This window comes from Macaca nemestrina, chromosome 4 (assembly GCF_043159975.1).
Source record: "Macaca nemestrina isolate mMacNem1 chromosome 4, mMacNem.hap1, whole genome shotgun sequence".
NCBI classification, from domain to species: Eukaryota; Metazoa; Chordata; class Mammalia; order Primates; family Cercopithecidae; genus Macaca; species Macaca nemestrina.
Genome location: NC_092128.1, coordinates 25621661 through 25644269, shown reverse-complemented (window position 1 = coordinate 25644269; position 22609 = coordinate 25621661). Strand labels below are relative to the sequence as shown.

At 39.0% G+C, this 22609-nt stretch overlaps 1 protein-coding gene across 3 annotated transcripts in view; it reads left to right on the top strand.

The window, feature by feature from the left end:
• The window catches only part of LOC105471359 (exocyst complex component 4), an 822236-nt gene that overhangs the window by 229199 nt on the left and 570428 nt on the right, over positions 1–22609 (top strand). For all 3 annotated transcript variants that reach the window (XM_011723811.2, XM_011723812.2, XM_011723813.3), the window contains exon 9: positions 1703–1791. In XM_011723811.2, the coding sequence (XP_011722113.2) occupies positions 1703–1791 (89 nt within the window). The remainder of the gene's footprint in view (positions 1–1702; positions 1792–22609) is intronic.

Below are 22609 nucleotides of genomic sequence, written 5' to 3'. Positions count from 1 at the left end.
TTGTCTTAAATAATTATTACACATTTATTATTATTGGGCAGTAATGAAACTTATCACAGAGACACAGAATTAGGCCATTATTACAGATGTACCTGTTTCCAGTCTTGGTTCTATCATTGAGCCCATGTGAGTCTGGGCAGGTCTCAGTGCCTCTGGCTATAAAATAAGGAGGTGAGACTCAATCTCTAGTGCCTCTTTTACTGCAAAATTATATCAATCTGTGACTTGTCGCAGACATAAAAAGAATTCCTGAGTAGCAAAAATACATCAAGTCATAAAGGATTAAGATTTTGGCGAGCTGTAATCTGTTTTTATCACATATGTGAAGGACTTTATTACCCTCTTTAATTGCCCTTAGCTAAGGTTAATTAAGTTTGTTTAAGTCCTGCCTTATTGTGCTATGTGTGCCTCTCTATTCTTTGCTTAAGAGTTTATTTTTTTTTCTTTGTCATATCTGATCAATAGCTGTCAGCATGCTTTTTGGAGGTCAGTGGCTTCTTTTCTGCCCTTGACTGGCAGGTGGCATGTTTGAAGTACTGCACACTTTGCCTGCTTTCCGGCTGTTAGTACCCTCTTAGTTCTTGGCAGGGTGCAGAGAGGGGATCAAGTAACCCAAGTGTTTCCCTCACAGACTGACATTCATCTTGGTATTCATCTTCCTTGTCAAGGAAAGGATAAAGAAGACATAATTGAGAAAATGATGGTGTGCCTGCCTTGTTGCCAGAAACTTATCCCATTAGCACTGTTGCTTGTACTATGTTGCTGCTTACCCCTTAGTGGCAGTCATTCATAGAAGGATTCCTCCGTCTGGCAGGTTGTTATCCTGCCTTTGAAATCTCAGTTTGAAATGGAATCTCTTAGCACATCAAAGGATTTACTGTTTGATATGTCATAATTTTATGTTTTTTTCTTACTTGCACGTTTCTCTTAAGACTGATTTGTTTTTGTTATTTCTTTTTATAGTTATTATTTTAGGTTTTAGAAACCTGTTCTTTGTCATGAGTCTCTCGTTCTCCTTCCTTCACCAGTGTTTCTAACCTCTGAAATAGTTCCTGGGTAGGTGTGAACAATATTGCGTAGCTTGGTATTTTTGAGAGTATTTTATATGGTAGGCAGCAGGTCAAAAAACTAGAAGCCATTTAGAGAAGAAACTGTTTTTTAGGCCATTTAGGGAGAGACCATAGCTGCCTTGCTTTTCTGGTGCCATTTTTCAGCCACATTTCTAGTATGTCCTTTGTCTAGTCCTCTACCTATGGGAGTTAGGCACGAGTTCTGCTCTGAGGAGCCAGTGTGTCTGTGTTGGCAGATGGCAGTCACTGGTGACTTTTGAGCTGGATGGTAACGTAATTAGAATGACTTCATAGGATGCTCTCATTGCTGTATGTATAAGGATCCTGGCAAAGGCAGATGGGGGTCTGAAAGCAAAAGGAAGTTGGGGCAGATCAGAGTTGTACGAGTTGAAATGGAGAATTAGCAAAAGATCCAAATACGGTTGTAATGGAGCCTTAGCCAGGAATATCATTCATAAATCAAGGTCTGTGGCAGCTGGCCCTGGCCCTGTCATGGTATAGCCAAAGTGTCTTCATCACAGAACGTCGGGGAGCACCACACAGACCAGAGTAGAATACTTGTGGAATACAGAGCTGGTCAGCCCTTACTCATTTTATACTTGCTTGTCTGTTTCCCCTATGTTTCTCTGCAGGTTCGAATCGTCCTCCCATGCCATCAGTATGAGCGCCTATCTGCGAGAACAGAGAAGGGAACTCTATAGTCGGAGTGGAGAACTGCAAGGTGGGTGATTGATTTTTCTCTGGAAAAATTAATTTTCTGGAGGAATATCTCCTTTATTGCGTGTGAGTTTGTTTCCTGAATTCACAAGATCCTTTCAAGATAACAAACATTTAATGACTTAATAATTTGTTTCGTCTATAATTTCCCAGCATCTGCTGCCAAGCAGGTAAAACATTACTGTGGCCATAGGACTCATAAATCTGCGACTGTTCAAGTGGGAATTCAAAGCAAAAAGAGATGAGGCCAGGCTTGTCTTGCTTAAACAGAAGACCCGAGTCCAGTCAGAGTCTAGGAGAATGCTGGTCTTCTGCGACTGCCACTGTTACTTCTAATTGCTGTTTTTGACACCTTCTAGAATATTACAGGAGTACCTGAGATTTGGGAAAGGGAAAACGCAACCACTGTCATTATTGAAAGGGAAAAAGATTCCTCTAAATAGTATGTTATAATCGACATAACTGTGATACACAGGATCTTTGATACCCATGTGTGGTTACCAAAGAGTTGTAAGCTGAGGAAGAAAATATTTAGAAAATAAATGCAATATAAATAAATATATTAGACTGATAACATTTCCTTCTGTGACAAAAAGATGCTGATCATAGTAAATGTAATGAGTTACGAAAGATTTAGAGGTCAGGTGTGGTGACTAACACCTGTAATCCCAGCACTTTGGGAGACTGAGGTGGGCAGATCACTTGAGTCCAGGAGTTCAAGACCAGCCTGGATGACATGGTGAAGCCCTGTTTCTATAAAAAGATACAAAAATTAGTTGGGCATGGTGGCATGTGCGTATTCCCAGCTACTCAGCAGGCTGAGGTGAGATTGCTTGAGCCTGAGAGGCAGAGGTTGCAGTGAGCTGAGATCATGCCACGGCACTTCAACCTGGGTGATAAAATGAGACCACGGTTCAAAAAAAAAAAAAAATTTGGTGAGGGCCTGCTAAGTGTAAGACATCTTAGGTGTTGGAAGTAATAGAAGTTGGGTACAAAGAAATATAAAGCCTAAAGATCTAGTTATGAAAGTAAAGTATACATATGTGTGTGTGCATAAATACATACACACACACGTCAATAACAATATCAGGAAGTAAATACTAACAACTGAGTGTGTGGTATGGATAAATTGCTAGAGAAATTACAAGAAAGGAGTGATTACACAAATTGTTTTATAACTCTGGGCTTTTCTCCATGAGGGATGGGAACAAATACTTTTACTGTCTTTGATACATTAGCATTTTGCAGTGACTGGCCTGTGTAATTAAATATTTAGTTTTTAAGACTCATTATTCTATACCACAAGACTATGAAGTAACCACTGAACCTTTCTTGATTTAAAGACTATTGCCTTGTCATTCCTAACTTCACCTTTGTTATTAATAGAATAACCTCTAAGTTTTTTCAGAGATGCTGCTGTACTCTCTCATAGTTACATCACAGTGATAGTTCTACAGCCCATATATGTGGTCACCAGAAGTACAAGCCTAGAAGTATGTTTAGGGTATTAGGAAGAGGAGATTAGCCTACCAACATTTTATTTAATATGAAAGGGTTGTCATGCATTCTGGAAGACGTGCAACGTGCATGTCGAGAGTCTTGATGAAGAGGAGTACAGACAGTCATTAGACCTGGAACAAGTGAAAGGACAGAAAGGAGTGAAGGAGGAGGGTGACCCATGCTCTGGCAGGCTGCTGCCTCCCAGGAGAAGAGGCTAGGCTGCCGACAGTGAAAGGAAATGATGATAACAGAACATACATTCTTGCAGGAGGTAGGATTGTGCTTGAACTGCCCTTAGCAGCTTATCTAAGGTTAGTGTATCTTCACATTCACGGTGTCCTAATTTTAATTTCTCTTCAGAGTTGCCTTAAGGAACAGTTTACATTTGCCTCCATATTTTCTCTCCACCTGTCTTCTAATACACATACATTTATTTGATGGTGACAAAGCGTCTCCTTTCTTCTTTTTTAGGTTGAGTCCTGATTATTTTCTTTCTTAAAAATTGATAAACATTATCTGTTAGAGCAGTTATAAGGTCCCAGCTAAATTGAGTGGAAAGTAGAGTTCTGTGTGTTCTTGTCCCCACACATGCCCACCTTCTTCCAGTGTCGACATCCTGCAGCACAGTGCAGCCTTCCATTTGACCCTTCCAGATGAACAGGCAGAACATGTCCCTGTGGTTACACAGGGACCAAGGACCTCTCATCGCTCACTCACACTCAAGCATAATTAGTCAACAAGGGCACAACACTGGTGGCAGATTCTTTCTGCTTGTGTGAGTGAGAATGGAGAGCACTCTGTGTGGCAGCCATGGGAAGGCTTTTCAGCCCCGCCCCAGTGGTCCACGCTCTCTTGAGAGACAGTGTAGGGTGGCAGTGCAGAGTAGGTGGCTCTGGGCCCAGGTCGCTTCCGTTTAGGAACCTGGCTCCCCAGCACTCTCTTTGTAACCTCCGGCAAGTTCCATGGTCTCTGTGCCTCTTTTTCCTTTTCTCTAAATGGGAATAAAAGTAACACTCCCAACTTCATGAGGTGGTCATGAAAATTAGGTGAGTTAAGCTAGGAAGTGTTTCAAAAGGTGTCTGACATACACTGGATGCTATGCCTTTCTTCTTCTCCTCTATTTCTAGTACTGTGGTGTGACTTCAGAGTTTTCACACACATTCTGTTTGTCCTTTCTGTCATCTGTATATGGCTAAGCCCTCCTGAGCTTTCCAAGTTAAATTTAGGTGTCACTCATTCAGATGGGCTTCCCTGCTTGTCCCTCCTCTCTCAGCCTGTCACAAATACACACACATTCTGGGGTTGTGGCCCCTGCTGTGTGTTACTGCCACATCTTTAATGATGTTCTGCTGAGTACTTTCCATACTGCATTGTGGAACAATGCTCTCTTGTTTGAGTTTGCCACAAAACTATAAGCTCCAAGGGTAAAATACTATTTTATTTCCTGTGCTTTGCACAGCACCTGGTACAAGAAATGTTTGATAAATACTGGTTGACTTAGTGACAGAATGAATGAGGACAGTTAGGATCTAAAATAGGATAGAGAGCACCATGGAGAGGCAGGAAGGGCCTGAAAGGAGCCACTTTCAGCTTTATAGTTTTCCATTAGTCTTTAAGTTGAAGGCAAAGTAGAGGGTATACATCTATGGTTTTGTCCTTTGCAGTTATAAGCTTTATTAAGTAGAAATATTGCCCTTGAGCTCTCTGGCCCAGGACAAAACTACTGTATGTAATTGAAAAACATTTTAAAATCTAAGTGACAGAGAAATTTTACTCTGTGAGGATGGTTAATGGAGAAATCACTATAATCTAACTAGGAATTTTCCCATCCTTCAAAAATTTAATTGAAATATGGGCTTTCAAGCACAAATCAATTGAACTTACCAGTTTTCAGCAAGGAATATTTCTGGTTACAATAGAAAAAAAGTAATAGTTAGCAAGCACATTATGTTCCTAATAACCATTAAAAATACTTTAGGTGAACTGACATATTACACACTTGGTGAGAGAATGAATCAGTGGACCAGTTTTTTTAAAAGTCTGATGATGATTTATTCAGGAGGGAAAGTTTCTCTGATGAATGCTTTTAACATTTCAACAGGAAAAAAAGAAGAAAATCATACCTGTCTTCCATTAAAAACTACTGTCCTTTTTCAATTATTCCATTAATCTGACTGGTCCAAGGACCACAATGAGATTTGCATTTCAACTTATCCCTGAAAAGGCATCATAATTGAATAATTCAGTGAAACCATAAGAGACTAGGGGAAGATTTTTGTTTCTTCTGTTAACACCATATAGCGGCAGGTTTGCTTCCCAGTAGTTTCGGTTCATAGGTCAACTGTTCCTTCCATCGCAGGGGAGCGGCAAAGAAATCCACCAGAAAGACAAAGTAACATTAAAAAGCTCAAATTTTACAAAAGTTAAGTTCCTGCCAACATTTTCAATTTATCATACAATTAGAAATGTTACTCAGTCTAACAACACCCAAGGGGATAAAAGGATTAAAAAAATGAGATTTCTTTGGTGTTATCAACCCATCTCAATAGGCTCTAACTGTTATGGTACAGATGGTTCATTATATAGTCTGCTGTTGGCAGTTGGGCTGCAGAGATGCGGGTGCTGCTTCAAAATGTGTGAGATACCAGGTGGAAATCGAACTTGTGGATGTGTCAGTGTTAATCATGGGCTTCCTGTGGTTTTAGCCTCTGCCGTTTCATTGTACTTAGACAGCAGTGTTGGGAGTGAAGAAAGATACAAGTTTTAATGAACATTTAATTTGAATATAGCTTCTCAGGTTTAATGTATAATTCTTCAGGGGAATAGCTAATTGATGAACACATTATCTGGTGAGGGTTAAACACAAAAAACAAAAAACAATCTAAAGACTGCCAGTCATGACCAAAATAAGGTCACGGGTTTATCAGTGACATTCTGCCTCAGATTTCTCATGGGAAAAAATTAGAACTGTTATCAGTCCTGACTACTTTAGGGGAATGTTGTGACTATTAACTTAAATATTAAATTATTAATATTAAAAATTTCTACATTAGAAACATTAGATTAGCAATGTTGATTTAAATGATAAAGTGGTGTTTTAAAAAATCATCTTGGGCCAGACACAGTGTCTTATACCTGTAATCCCAGCACTTTGGGAGGCCCAGGTGGGCAGATCACTTGAGGTCAGGAGTTCGAGACCAGCATGGCCAAAATGGTGAAACCCTGTCTCTACTAAAAATAAGAAAATTAGCCTGGTGAGGTGTCAGATGCCTGTAACCCCAGCTACTTGGGAGGCTGAGGCAGGAGAATTGCCTGAACCTGGAAAGTGGAGGTTGCAGTGAGCTGAGATCACACCACTGCACTCCAACCTGGGTGACAGAGTGAGACTCCATCTCACAATAAGTAATTAAATAAATAAGTCAGTAAATAAATAAATAAAAATTAAAAAGTTATCATCATGGAGTTAAGAGTGCTCCATCTACTTCTTTACTTCCCATTTTCTCTTCAACTGCAGTCCACTGAGTTAGCTCTTCTCCGAGTCACCAGTGGTCTCTACTTGGCAGACTTAGTATTAGCTTTTTCTGGCATTCATTTCACCTGATCTTTCTGCTGTTTTTTTTTTTTTTCTTATCCTCATGTTCTTTCTGAGTCTTGTCAAAAGCCTGTTGGAGTATCTCATGATTTGGTCCTGGGATTTCTTCTGTGCTCACTTTGTAGACTTTCCCCAGATGATCTCAGCCAAGACCAAGCTTCACTTGATGCCTGAGCACAGCTGACCTCCATATCTGTGTCTTCTGCCCTTTTCTCATTATTTTCTGACCTTTTCTAGCATCCTGTCTCTCCACATTATAATTCTTTATCACAATATTTAAAACATTTTTCTCATTATACTTTTCTTAATATGTACATGTCTTATTAATTTCTTAACTTCCTTCACTTCCCTTGACCCAGAATGCAAGCCTTATTCACGGGTACATTTCAGTACCTAGGATAATGCTTGGCTTGAATTAGGCACTTAAAGACATATATGATGAACACATATGATTCTGTCTTTAATATCTCCTTATTTGTAGGTACAAGCCTACTTATTTGAGAAACCTAGTGGCTGTTTAAATAAACAGACTGGGAGTCCTGTGATTTATCTTTTCTCATTTTTAAGGATATTAAAGCTCATGAATGAGTAAGAGTATATTAATTGCCATTGATTCAAATAGAAATATATACTCAATTTCCATTATATTTTCTTTTCTATCTCGGGACTGCTTAATATTTCTGTTTTTATTCAATGATATTACCTTTAGAGTGCCATTTTTATTTCCATTAGTTTAATGAGTGACCTTTCTATAGCCCTGACATTAAAATGTTCTGTAAATCTCCAACCACTTGAGACTTCACTTCTTTAAGATAATTTGTATTACATAGTAAATATGGACATACTAGCATAAGGAAAAACTGAGCTCTTATACTGACCTGACTTGAATTTTCTGAGTTTTTCTCTCTAATGGGTTGTTGGTGACTAGGATTGTGAATGCTTAATGATATTGTATGTAATTAATCTGTTCGGGGGTGTCTTGCCTTAAGAAAAGGTTTGAGATAGTATTTGAGATAGATTCACTCTGAGTTGATTATCCTTTTTTTTTTTTTTTTTTTTTGAGACGGAGTCTCGCTGTGTCTCCCAGGCTGGAGTGCAGTGGCGTGATCTCGGCTCACTGCAAGCTCCGCCTCCCGGGTTCACGCCATTCTCCCGCCTCAGCCTCCCAAGTAGCTGAGACTACAGGCGCCCGCCACCACGCCCGGCTAGTTTTTTGTATTTTTTAGTAGAGACGGGGTTTCACCATGTTAGCCAGGATAGTCTCGATCTCCTGACCTCGTGATCCACCCGCCTCGGCCTCCCAAAGTGCTGGGATTACAGGCTTGAGCCACCGCGCCCGGCCGATTATCCATTTTTACTAAAAGGATTTATAATAGGAGTCTCTTATATAGCAAGCTGTTCTATAATGGAGCGTTTAAGGCAATAGTTCACTTTCGCACACATTTTTGGGGTCATTTTGATTGAAGTGAGGTGCGTTATTTTGTATAGCAATATTACGCTCATGACGTATATTTGTTCTGCAGCCTTAAATATAAGAAGCACTTTCAAAACTTTATACCCTGAAGTTTGATTAGAAAATTCTTTGTAGCCTTCTAGAATTTGCTTAATGACTTCGTTAATAATAACTATGTAACAATATGCAGGCAACATGAAAAAAAAGTACATTTTTTCTTCTGAAAATTACATATAATTATCGCAAAATAACTTTTAATCTTTCATAGTTATCTTTTCTGTCTTAGCCTCTAAAATAGTGTTTAAAAATTGATTCCCCTTTTCTTCGTAGATTTATATTCTTGCTTTTTAGAAGAATGACCTTGACTTACTTATATGTATGATTTGTCTTATAATAAAGTTATAATAGAATTTTTACAAATGCTAATTTCTTTCTCTATCCCTAAGACGTTGTAACTAATAAATATACTTTCCTCAGGTCATGAACAGATTGCATTTTTTCAAATCATTTAGGAAATAAAATTATTCTTATGCCAAGATTGTTATCAAGTGTATTACTTTTTAGCCTTAATTGATATGATGTAGAAATTTATTTTATTTAAAAATATTCTTTAGTTATGAATTTAGTTTATACAAATTAGATTTGTTTTCTGAATAAATCTGATCCATGCATTATTTTGTCTAGCCAGTAGACAAACCATGGGTAGCTGAACCATGTGGAAGAGTCTGGAATTTACGATAACATGGATCTTTGAGAGTACAAAATAACAATCACAAAGCCCATTGCTTAGTAAAGCCTAAGAACCTCACTCTTGAGATAATGATACTTGGTCATCACACAGAACTAGTTGATGACATCTAACCTTATTTCTAAAAGGATTCTATTCATTCATACAGATGTGAGAAAAGAGGGAATGCTGGTAAATGAAATATAATGTATTTGAGTTTTAAAAGTTGAACAAATGCATTTCTCTATATTTGTATTATACTTCAATTATAAGGTTTTTTTAAAAAGCCAAATTTACGGCCGGGGGATGGTGGCTCGCTCCTGCAATCCCATCTCTTTGGGAGGCCAAGGCAGGTGGATCACCTGAGGTCAGTAGTTTGTGACCAGCCTGACCAATATGGTGAAACCCTGTCTCTACTAAAAATAGAAAAATTAGCTGGGCTTGGTGGTGTGTACCTGTAGTCCTAGCTAGTCGGGAGGCTGAGATAGGAGAATTGCTTGAACCTGGGAGGTGGAGGTTGCAGTGAGCCGAGATCGTGCCACTGTGCTCCAGCCTGGGCGACAGAGTGAGACTCCGTCTCAAAACAAACAAACAAACAAACAAACAAAAAAACACTAAATTTGTGTAAAAAGTTTTTGTTTTCAGAACAAAAACTTCTGAAACGATGCAACAGGGAAATTTAAAAGTTAACTTATATCTCATATTTTTAATTATTTGATTCACATTAGTTTTTTAATAAGGTAGAAATAACAGCTTTGCTCATCTTATTAGACCTTTTTTAGGCCCACAAGAAGGTATATTTTTAGCAATTCTAATAGTTTATGTAATACCACTCATTATGAGTTAAGCCTTGTTAAAGTACAGAGAAGACCACAAACATTTATGGCATATAGTAAAGAAAGTAATTATTAGAAACGGGTGAAAATGCTAAATAATGAATTTATTATTGTCCCAATAAACACAATTCGTGAGATAATTTTATATTTGAAAATGAAGTTTGGATCCTTTTAAGAATACTAATAGTATTAATAGAAATTTTCCTTTCTGAAGGGAGCTATTAATTACCAAATTTCAGAGGAAATTTATGTAAAGTTGCAGATAGTGTGATATCTGGAAAATCAAACAATAGATTTTAGTGTTAGACAGTGCTTTAGAACTCATAGTCTAGTGCTTTTTAAATTCATTTTTGGTTATAGAACTCTTCTTCTGTTTCATCTTATTTCACAGTTCAAGGTAGACAACAGGTAGAAGTGGAGATAGTTTAACAAAGTGGGGTTGAGGATTCAGAGCCCCATCTGCCCCAGCCCCCACTTCATATTTTTCTTTTTCCTTCCTCTGTGTGGGCACCCAGAGTACTATTGAAAACACTGAAGACTCAGAAGCAGACTTATGGAAATATTATATGAGGGCGAAATGACGTTATAAAGTTTAGGAAGAGAACAGACCAGCCAATAAAGAATGGTGAGACAATTGATCATGCATACAGGAAAAAAAAAAAAAAAAGAAATCGGATTTGTACCTCATATCATTTAGGGAAATGAATTTTCTGTTGTTTTGTTTTGTTTTGTTTTGTTTTGTTTGTTTGTTTGTTTGTTTTTTGAGACGGAGTCTCTCTCTGTCGTCCAGGCTGGAGTACAGTGGCGCTATCTTGGCTCACTGCAAGTTCCACCTCCTAGGTTCTCGCCATCCTCCTACCTCAGCCTCCTGAATAGCTGGGACTACAGGCGTCCACCACCACGCCCAGCTAATTTTTTGTATTTTTAGTAGAGATGGAATTTCACTGTGTTAGCCAGGATGTTCTCGATCTCCTGACCTCATGAGCCTCCCGCCTCGGCCTCCCAAAGTGCTGGGATTACAGGCGTGAGCCACTGTGCCTGGCCGGAAATAAATTTTCAATAGGTTGATAACTCAAATGTGAAAGACAAACCTATTCATAACAACATTATTTTAGTAGCAAAAACTGAGAAACAGCTCAAATACCCATAGAAAGAAGGATGGATATGTAAGTTGTCCTAGAGCCACAAAGTAGAATACTATGTAGCAATGAAAATGAAATGAACTATGCTATACATTGAGTTGGTTGAATCTCAAAAGTAGTCATATAAGAAAATATTAGATTATATATTAGAAATTAGATTATATATAAAAATATGTAAACATTTATAATGTAATATATATAAAATCTCTATAAAGTCTCATATATAATATATAAATCTCATATCTTACACATGTAAACTTAATATGTAATATATATATGAATCTAGTATATAATATCTAATATATTTAATATATGTAAAATCTAATGTCATTTGTATGAAGGTCAGAAGCAGACAGGACTGAATAACCTGTTTCATAGGAATATATCCTGTGTGATAAAAAAGTGAAGAAGGTAAGGGCATAAATATAAAACTCAAGGAAGAGATCACCTCTGGAGAGGATGGAGAAGGGATGTAACCAAAGAGAGGAGCTTGTGGGGATTCGAAGATACTAGTAATGTTCTGTTTCTTAAGCTGTTATAGAAATATTGTTGTTTTATTCTTTTAAAAACTACAAATGTCATATGTGCTTATACATTTCATAAAATGTGCAGATATAAACAGTTTTTAAAGAAGTCTCTTAAAGCTTTAGAGACAAAACCATGTATGTAGTTTTATGTTCCCATTTAGAAATCCAGGCCAAATGTGGGGTTTTCTGGACAGCAGCACTTCCGTCGCAACTCCTGGTACGTGCCAAAGCTATCAACTACCCCTGAACTAGTACTGTACCTTAAGTCATTCATGAGGAGACATCTTTGTGGTTAGAAGAGTTTCCTCCCAACTTACCTGTTCCCTCCATCATCCTCCATCTGGGATGGCAGACACCCAATATTAATTGGAGTCAGCAGCGATTATACTTTTGTTTTCTGTGTTAAATGACTTTCTGTTTATTTATTAATCCTGTGTAGATTTATTGTATGTTTACTTGTGCTGGATACTTCACTAGGCCCTCAGAATAAAATAATGAACAGGACTGTCTTTGAAGGCCAAAAGAAAAGAAAGGGACTATAAATGTGTCACTCAGATGGTCACCTGCCTCCCAGCATTTGTTCTCCCTTTCCTCCAAATCATAGAGTCCCTGATATTTTGCTAGTCACAGAGCCACCCAAAATAGGAACATTTCTAACTTTCCTTGCAGCCAACATGGACGTGTAATTTAATTCTGACTAATAGGATGTGATTGAAAGTAATGTGTGTAACTTTGGGTCATGCTCTTAATGGGAAGAAAGGGGCTGTCTTTCTCTCCCAGCCCAGCATGTGTGTGAAGGTATGAATATGAATGGAATGTGGTAAGTCCTCCTCCACCATGCAGGTGAGGCAGCACTGAAGGGAAGCTACAGCAACAAGACAGAGGGAGCCTGGGTTTCTGATACTGTGCAGTGCCATACCTCAAGAACTTCCTGGACCAGAGTCACCACATCATCCCAGACTTCTGCATGGGAGAGGAGTAGTTGTCTGACTTGTTAATTCACTAGTGTTTTGATTCATGTTACATGCAGCCCTACTTATATCTCAGTTAATTCAGCAGGAACACGAGTGATCACAGCTCTGTGATGCACACTATCACGGAGCTGTGTGTATGTATATGGACAACTGGGATGCATATAGAAGTTCTGGGAAAGGCAGGGAGGCATCTATAAATATTTAAAGCTTAAACTTGGTTATAACAGATGAAGAGAAGTTTTCCAGGTAAAGAAATTGAGGCAGGCATTTCAGGCACCAGGCACAGTACAGGTGAGTGTATGAAAGTGTGAGAGTATAGGCTCTTCTCTCATCAGAATTTCACAACATGAATCGGATATTTTTCTACTAATTAAGGAACTCAGTTTATGTATACAGATTTTTACTGATTGTAATTTGTTACTTTCAGGAGTCAGAGATGAAAGTACATCAAAGCTATGGTGAATGGCTTTGGCCATTGTTCATCCTAATAAGAGATTAAGAATTGATAAGAACCAATGGTGTACTGGTGATATAGTGCATTAATAACTTTGTGTTAAATGCACTTACTATAGCGTATTATATTAGACTGTGCATGGTAGCTGAGGCTGGACATATTGGTAGAGCTCCCAGCACAACCTATTTCTAAACTACCTTGAGTTAAAAATAGAATGTTCAGCTTGAACTGCAAGCGATCATGATGGCTGCCTGGTTCTATATAGAGATTGCAGAGCTCTGTGTGCTCACATCTGATTTCCAGCTTGTCATTTTGGTGTGGATGAAAACATGCATTAAGTTACTTCTGGCTTCCCCACAATTTTAAACTGGAGAAGCCCATATTACGGTAATATATGATAGTATGTATGAATGCGACATGAATATTGTAATAGTCATAATATAGGATGTTCATTCCTAGAATTGTGATGACATCTACTGAATTGCAGCCAGTAATTTGCATATTCATGCCCACTTAGCTCAAATAAGTCCCTGTTTGTTTGCACATTAATGTCTGATTTCAGCACCAGCTAACTCATTTACATATCCCTGTTCAGTTGGTTAGTGATGTTCATCTGTGGAATATTGGTGCAGCTCGGTTTGGGCTTTGAGTAGCTTGGGGAGTGTTATGGTTTAGCTGAATGATCACCTATTACTCATCCTAGCTTTTCTAGGCAAGGCACTTTACTTTTCTGAGCTCTAGGTTATTCATCTGTGTAATGAAGTTAATGCTGGTTAGTTCTTAGGGCTGTCATATCAGTTGACACACTGGAGGTTATGGTGTACAGTCAACATTTCTAGGCCAACTATATTCTGGGGCCTGTTCCTGGAACATTTTCTGTGTACTAGAGAGAGTTTTAGAGGAGTTCTAGATGCTGTAGAAGATAAGACATGCAAACAGTCACAGCTTCAGTGAATATTAGAAGTACTTTGGGGAGTACAGAAGAGAAAACACTCAACATTTTCAAGGGAAGTCATAGGAAGTATTACAAAGGTGGAATCCTTACGCGGAACTGGTAAGATGAGTTGACACTGAACAAGGGAAGGGAGAACTCGCTGCAAGTAGGGAGAAGATGTGAATGAACACACCGATGTGTGAGAATTTCATGGAACTGGAAATAATTTGTTGTGGTTAAGCATCAAGTGTATGGGGAAGATTGAATATAGACAGGGAAGACTGGTAGGCAGATCTCAAAAGACCTGGTATACCATAGCAGGAAGGTTCCGTTTTTGTCCTGTGGGTGATAAGGAGTCCTCCAAGGGTTTAAAGTAGGAGAGTCGCATAATGAAACGTGCAGTTTGGAAAATGTTTTCTGATGACTGTGTGGAGAATGAATTGAGTGGAATGAGAGTGCACACAGAGGCAAGTTGTGGTGTCATTTCAGGTGAGAGCTTATAGAAGAATATTGAGGTGAGGTGGGAAGTGACCCAGAACCTATTTTGGAGGTAAAATCAGTTGGACGTGGTGACTCATTCTGTGTGGTGTTTCAGCAGGAGGGATGTGTTTTGGTGTCTTGGGTAGGTAATGATGTTATTTATTAAGATAGGAAATATAAAAAGAGGAGTAGTTTTTATGGAGCGTTAGGGGTAAAGATAGCGTTTCATTGTATATGCTTTTAGTTGTGTTTAGATCTGTCTAATCTAGCCTAATATAATTTTATTACATAGTCTAATCTTCTATTTTTCCTTCAAGTGTAAGGCTTTCAGCAGTGTGTGATTACTCATAACCATTACTCTTCCCAAGTTCAGAGTAATGGAGTTACGGTTTTCTTCCATCCCTTTTCCTCTTTTTATTTTTTAATTGCAAATACTACTTTCTCTTTTTTTCTAGGCTTTCATTGATATATTAGTTTTAGTGCCCACTCTAGTCTCTTACGAATATGAATTCTTTAATTTTTATTCCTTGATGTACCCTGTATTTTTATTTAAAATCAAACTACTAGAGATGTTTGTTGATAACTTGCTCTGACTTTGTGCAAGTCACTTAACCAGTTTTCTCAGTTGCAAAGGGAAGAAGGTAAATGATTTTTTTGTTTTGTTTTGTTTTGAATCTCATTTATCTCCAAAGCTCTAGGTTCTTGGATTCTCAGTCACTTGCCCACTGTCTGTTCCTCAGGGCAGAGTCTGGGGACTAGTTAAGGTTCAGAGTGTGGTCTGTGGAATGTGACTTACTACCTAGGTGACTTGGGCACATTAACTCCTTCTGTGTGTCACTTTCATTTTCTTAAACTGTGAATATAATATACCTAACCTCATAGGGCCATAGTGATGATGAAATGAGTTAACACATGAAAAATGTTTAAAACTGTGCCTGGGGCCTGGCACAGTGGCTCATGCCTGTAATCCCAGCACTTTGGGAGGCCAAGGTAGGTGGATCACCTGAGGTCAGGAGTTTGAGACCAGCCTGGCCAACATGGTGAAGTCCTGGCTCTACTAAAAATACAAAAATTAGCTGGACATGGTTGCACACACCTCTAGTCCCAGCTACTCAGGAGGCTGAGGCAGGAGAATTACGTGAACCCAGGAGGCAGAGGTTGCAGTGAGCCAAGATCGCACCACTGCACTCCAGCCTGGGTGACAAAGCGACACTCCGTCTCGAAGCAAAACAAAACAAAAAACTGTGCCTGGCACATGTTAAGTACTGATAAATGTTAGCAACTCTTATTTTACCCATAATCTGTAGCACCTGGCATCATTCTTCACACATAGGAGGCACTCAGTAAATTTTTTTTTTAAATTAATGCACCAATAAGCCTGTTAATGGACAAGTAAGTTCTAGTAGTATCTCCTACAAGGGTCTCTAGAAACTCCTCCCCCCACCCCCGTTTTTCCTGTTTTCTTCTCTGACAGAAGTCTTTCTAGAGTGTTGAGAAAATGTGTTTACCTCAGAGATTGTCCCAATCTTGTAATGTTAAGTGATATCCATTTTGAGAACGTAGGTGTGATTCACATATACCTCTAACTAAGAGGGCCACACTTGGTGACCTTTAGTGAATTCGTCTTTCCGGCCTATATCCACCCCAGAGATAAATATTAATGGCCATAATGAACGTGGCCATTTTTCTTCAAAACCATTTGATCTGCAGAGGCACGAACTCAAAATTTTACTACACAAATAATTTAGGACGATAGGAATATGGCTAGTAAAGAAGTTAAAATGGAAAGGACAGCCCTTCTATATATGAATTAATGGCAGCTGAAAATTTGGCATTGTTTTATGTACATTATTGTTTTGCCTTCCTCTTGCCTCCAGCTTGACATCACTTTCTTGCCGCTTGTGAAAACAAAAATAAAAATGCAGTTGTAATCCTTTAACGGATTGGGCAATACATTGGTGAGGGAGAGCTTCTTTCTTCAAGTCTACAGATTGGAAAGCTGACCTCTTCCAGAAGTACCCTTATAGACACACTCAGAAATAATGCTTTACTAGCTCTGTGGGCTTCCCTTAGCCCAGTCAAATTGACATATAAAGGTAACCATCACAGAAACAAAGTTTGAAAAAAAAAAGTTACAGCTGATCTGAAAGGGAAATTTTTGACTTGGCTTGGAAAGCAAGCAATGAATTGTTTATGGGTATCATTCCCCACAGCATGTCTGCTGAAAGAGGACTTAAAAACAAGGCTATTGGTGGGATGAATCATTCACTCATTTATGATTATCTACCATTTCTAGATTACAGGACTGTTATTGAGAACCATTAACTCCATATCCATTTAGATATGTCGTGAATCATTTTTTAAAATTCCTCAAGACAGGAACTTTTTCCATAAGAATTCTTTAACATGTAAATTGAGTGGTTGACTGTCATTCCTAAATTATGGTGTTTCCCCTAACACAATAGATGCAGTTGCCTTAAAATAGATACAGAATTTGGTCTAACTTATTCTAACCAATTGAAATCCTTTGTCATCCCCAAATGATACTCAGTATGGTCTTCTTTTTACTGTCACTTCCAGGACATTTTTTTGGCAATTATAATGCCCAAGAGGAATAATTAACTCTTTTTAAGTAACTGCTACTTTTCTATCTATTTTAGTTGGTTTCTGTTTAGTTATTAGCCATATTTGTTGCATTTTACACTTTGAAATTTGTAGTTCCTATAAATACTTTTAGAAGTAATAATAATATACTTTATATTAAAGAAAATTGAGTGTGGCATGGTGGCTCACGCCTGTAATCCCAGAACATTGGGAGCCCGAGGTGGGTGGATCACACAAGGTCAGGAGTTCGAGACTGACCTAGCCAATATGGTGAATACAAAATTAGCTGGGTATAGTGGCACATACCTGTAATCCCAGCTACTTGGGAGGCTGAGGCAGGAGAATCGCTTGTGGCTGGGAAGTGGAGATTGCAGTGAGCTGAGATCACGCCATTGCACTCCAGCCTGGGTGACAAAAGTGAAACTCTGTCTTCAAAAAAAAAAAAAATTTGTGTCTCTAACACTGGAGTTTTAGATGCCTGTATACTGAATCTTTTCTGTTCTTTCTCCCTTTTTTAAACCTTAGTTTATTTATTAATATTATTATTATACTTTGATTAGATTTCACTTATTATTGAGGTGAATGTACCTGCAGTGAAGTGTGTAACATGCACTCATCTTAGATGTACAGCTGAATTCTTGCACACATATATTCCCATATAACTACCACCCAGAAGATTTCCCATACTTCTTACCACTCCCTGAGGGTCAACACTATTCTGATTTCTAACTCTATCTCTTAGTTTTGCCTGTTCTTTAACTCTAAATAAATAGAATCATACTGTGTTTTGTGTGTCTGGCTTCTGTAACTCAACAAAATGTCTGGCACATTCATTCTTCCTGATTTGCATATCAGTTTTTATTATTGCATAGTATTTTATTCTATGACTATAGGACAATTCATTCATTCATCTTTTAATGGACTTTCATTGTTTCCACTTTGGGGCTACTATAGATAATTATCCTATGAACAGTTGTGTTACAAATGCACTAATTTCTCATGGGAATATACCTAGGAATGGAATTGTTGGTTCATGACATCGGCATGTGTTTGGCTTTAGGAGATACAAGCATTTTACCTTTATAGAAATTGATAAGAAATTGTATGACATTGTCAGTTGCTCTACATTCTCACTAATGTATTTTTATGGGCTCAAATTTTTACCATCCTCTTGAGTGTGTAGTATACCTTCTTTTTTTTTTTTTTTAAGAGTATACTTTTTTTTTTTTTTTTAAAGACAAAATAAAAGAGTCTAAGCTTTCCTTACTTCTGCACCCTTCCCCTGCCCCCATACTGGCAGGAATTTCTGGATTTGATTATTTGCTATTCAGACTGTCTGCCAGTTTACTGATTTACAGTACAGCTTTTTTGTTGTTGGTGGTGGTTTTTTTTGAGATGGAGTCTTGCTTGTCCCCCAGGCTGGAGTGCAGTGCACCAGTGTGATCATAGCTCACTGCAGCCTTGACCTCCTGGACATCAGGTGATACTCCTGCCTTAGCCTCCCAAGTAGCTAGGGCCACAGGTGTGCACCACTGCATGTGCCATCACACCTGGCCAGTTTTTTAACTTTTTTGTTGAGACAAGGTCTCACCTTTTTGCTGAGGCTGGTCTCAAGCTCCTGACCTCAAATAGTCTTCCTGCCTCAACTTCCCAAAGCACTGGGGTTACAGGCTTGAGCCACTGCACCCAGCCAGTATAGTTTTTCATAGTTCAGTGATCTTGTATTCTTTCTAGAAGAAGTCCTGATCATGTTCATACAGTTTCTGCCCAGAATTCTTTAGTGGCCTTTCTTACTAGAAATCACCTACCATATTTCTTAGCACCTTCAAGGTGGAAGATAAAGATATCTCCTCTCTTTCAACTTTTTGTAATTTTTTGGTCAATGGTTTTCTAGTTGGAATGGTCTTTTTATTGCATCTTTATTACTGATATTCCCACTGGTAGTAGGCAGAATTCTAGAATGACCCCAGTGACCAGACCCATGCCCATGTATTTATAATTTTTCCCCTTAGTGTGGGTGGTATCCATGATTCTGATGGACTGTCACTCTCAGGGTTAGTTTTTTTATATGGCAACACTGAATGGATTTTGCAAGTGTGATTAAAATCCCTAATAATTTAAATTTGAGTGAATCAAAAGGGAGATTACCCTGCTTTGGCCTCACACATTCATTTGAACCCTTACAAGAGACAAAAAGCAGCAGAAGGTGCTCTTCTGTTAGCCTCAAAGTAGTAATTCTTGTGAATAGATTAGGCCATGTTGTAAGGACCTGGGGTCATCTGTCTAACAGCCAACAGAAAAATAGGGGCCCCATCCTATAACCGAAAGGAACAGAATTCTCCCAACAATCAGAATGAGCTAGGAGGAGGGCCCTAAGCCTTGGATAAGATTGTGACCCTGCCTGACACCTTGATTTCAGCATAGTAAAACCCTAAACACAGGACTCAGCTAACCCATGCCTGGACTTCTGACCCACAGAAATTGTGAGATCGTCAATTTTTGTTTTTCTAAGCTGCTAAATTTGTGAAATTGTCCCTTTGAGACTCCCATGTAGTTCGTAAGACTGATGGATGAAAGTTGCTAGACTAGCTCTCTTGTTGTAAGAAAGGAAAATACCCTACCCTACCCTACCCTAAATTTACTCCAACTGTCTGTCAGTCTTTTTTTTTTTTCTTTTTGAGACGGAGTCTTGCTCTGTCGCCCAGACTGGAGTGCAGTGGTTCTGATTGCGGCTCACTCACTGCAACCTCTGCCTCCCAGGTTCAAGCAATTCTTCTGCCTCAGCCTCCTGAGTAGCTGGGACTACAGATGCCTGCCAACAAGCCTGACTAACTTTTGTATTTTTAGTAGATATGGCGTTTCACCATGCTGGCCAGGCTGGTCTCAAACCCCTGACCTCGTGATCCACCCACCTCAGCCTCCCAAAGTGTTGAGATTACAGGGGTGAGCCACCACGCCCTGGCCAAAGTAACACCTTTGCCTCCCTGTCATGGAATCAAGCCCCGGTCTCCCACGTGACAGGCAGGGATACCGCTATACTAATGAGGAAGACACATCTGTCAGCCTTGAAATATCTCCTTGCCCCTCCAGTTCTCTATGGCTTTTATTTAATTTGGAAGCTGAAAGGGGCTTTGGGAAAGGATGGAAGTCTTACAGGTTTTCTCTGTTACTGTGGGCTTTATAGTATGAGATACCCATTTTGAAAATGTTTGTAGTTATAGATACAGTAAAGACATCATTGTGATGATAGCCCCTGAGGAAGGCAGCACAGATTATCATGTTACCTTCCTGGGCTGTCTTATGAGCACCCGGCACTGAACATACCCAAATGAAACTCATGATTCTTCCTTCTCCCTACCACTCTCAAACCTGCTTTTCTTTCAGTGCACCTAATTTTGTTAAATGGCACTGTTGGTAAACCTGAAAGGCATCCTTGACTCGTCCTCCTTTACCCTAGACAGTTAATCTGTCACCAGATCCTACTGATGCTGCCTCCTAAGTGCCTTACAAACCCACTTACTGTTTCTTTTTTTTTTTAATTTATTAATTACTTTATTTTTATTATACTTTAAGTTCTAGGTACATGTGCACAACGTGCAGGTTTGTTACATATGTATACTTGTGCCATGTTGGTGTGCTGCACCCATCAACTTGTCAGCACCCATCAACTCGTCATTTACTTCAGGTATAACTCCCAATGCAATCCCTCCCCCCGCCCCCCTCCCCATAATAGGCCCTGGTGTGTCATGTTCCCCTTCCCTAGTCCAAGTGATCTCATTGTTCAGTTCCCACCTATGAGTGAGAACATGCGGTGTTTGGTTTTCTGTTCTTGCGATAGTTTGCTGAGAATGATGGTTTCCAGCTGCATCCATGTCCCTACAAAGGACACAAACTCATCCTTTTTTATGGCTGCATAGTATTCCATGGTGTATATGTGCCACATTTTCTTAATCCAGTCTGTCACTGATGGACATTTGGGTTGATTCCAAGTCTTTGCTATTGTGAACAGTGCTGCAGTGAACATACGTGTGCATGTGTCTTTATAGCAGCATTATTTATAATCCTTTGGGTATATACCCAGTAATGGAATAGCTGGGTCATATGGTACTTCTAGTTCTAGATCTTTGAGAAATCGCCATACTGTTTTCCATAATGGTTGAACTAGTTTACAATCCCACCAACAGTGTAAAAGTGTTCCTATTTCTCCACATCCTCTCCAGCACCTGTTGTTTCCTGACTTTTTAATGATTGCCATTCTAACTGGTGTGAGATGGTATCTCATACAGAATGGGAGAAAATTTTTGCAATCTGCTCATCTGACAAAGGGCTAATATCCAGAACCTAAAGAACTCAAACAAATTTACAAGAAAAAAATAAACAACCCCATCAAAAAGTGGGCAAGGGATATGAACAGACATTTCTCAAAAGAAGACGTGTACAGCCAACAGACACATGAAAAAATGCTCGTCATCACTGGCCATCAGAGAAATGCAAATCAAAACTGTTTCTTTTTTAAATGTCCCTAGCGGCCAGGCACAGTGGCTCATGCCTGTAATCCCAGCACTTTGGGAGGCTGAGATGGGTGGATCATGAGGTCAGGAGATCAAAACCCTCCTGGCTAACATGGTGAAACGCCATCTCTACTAATAATACAAAAAATTAGCCGGGCGTGGTGGTGGGCCCCTGTAGTCCCAGCTACTCGGGAGGCTGAGGCAGGAGAGTGGCGTGAACCTGGGAGGTGGAGCTTGCAGTGAGCTGAGATCATACCACTGCACTCCAATCTAGGTGACAGAGCGAGACTCCGTCTCAAAAACAAACAAACAAACATAAAATGTCCCTTGCTTCTACACAGGTTCTAACTGCCATCATCTCTTGGTTGTTCTTGCTTCTATCTCTTATCCCTCCAAACCATTCTTTGTACCAGAACTACAGTGAGTTAAAGGTGGTTAATAATTTCTTATGTACTTAGTACTAAGCCCCATGTCCTCAATATGCCTAATAAAGTTCTGCATGATTTAGCCACCACTATCTGCAGCAGCTTCTTGGCCCCTTTTGAAAATCATAGCATTGTGGACTTCCCAGAACATGCTGTGCTTGTTCAGGCCTTGGAGCCTCCTTGCATGCTGCTGTCTGTACATGGAATTGGCTTCCTTCCATATTCTTGATAATTAATGCCATCTTTAAGCTAATCTTCTCTGTATAATAAGAGTTTTATATAATGCTTATTAAGTACTTACCATGTATCAATCAGTATTCTGAAACATTTTACAGGTAGTATATCTTCTTCTTTTATTCTCTTAACCATTATTTCCTTCGGGAAACTTTTCGGAAAAAAAAAAAAATTACCCCAGACCAGGTCAGCTTCCTTCTTTGTAGCACATGGCATACTTACATTATTCAATTGGCATACTTAGTTATTTAATTATTTGCTGTTGTTTGAAATGTGTATTTATCATTCATTTTAAGTTCCTTGCAGTCAGGGACCAAGTCAGTATATACCAATCACTAGTATAGTAAGCACCTAATACATAATCATGCTTATTAAAAGTAAAAGAAGTTCAGTATTATTAAACAAATGCCTGAATGAGACAGTAGCTTA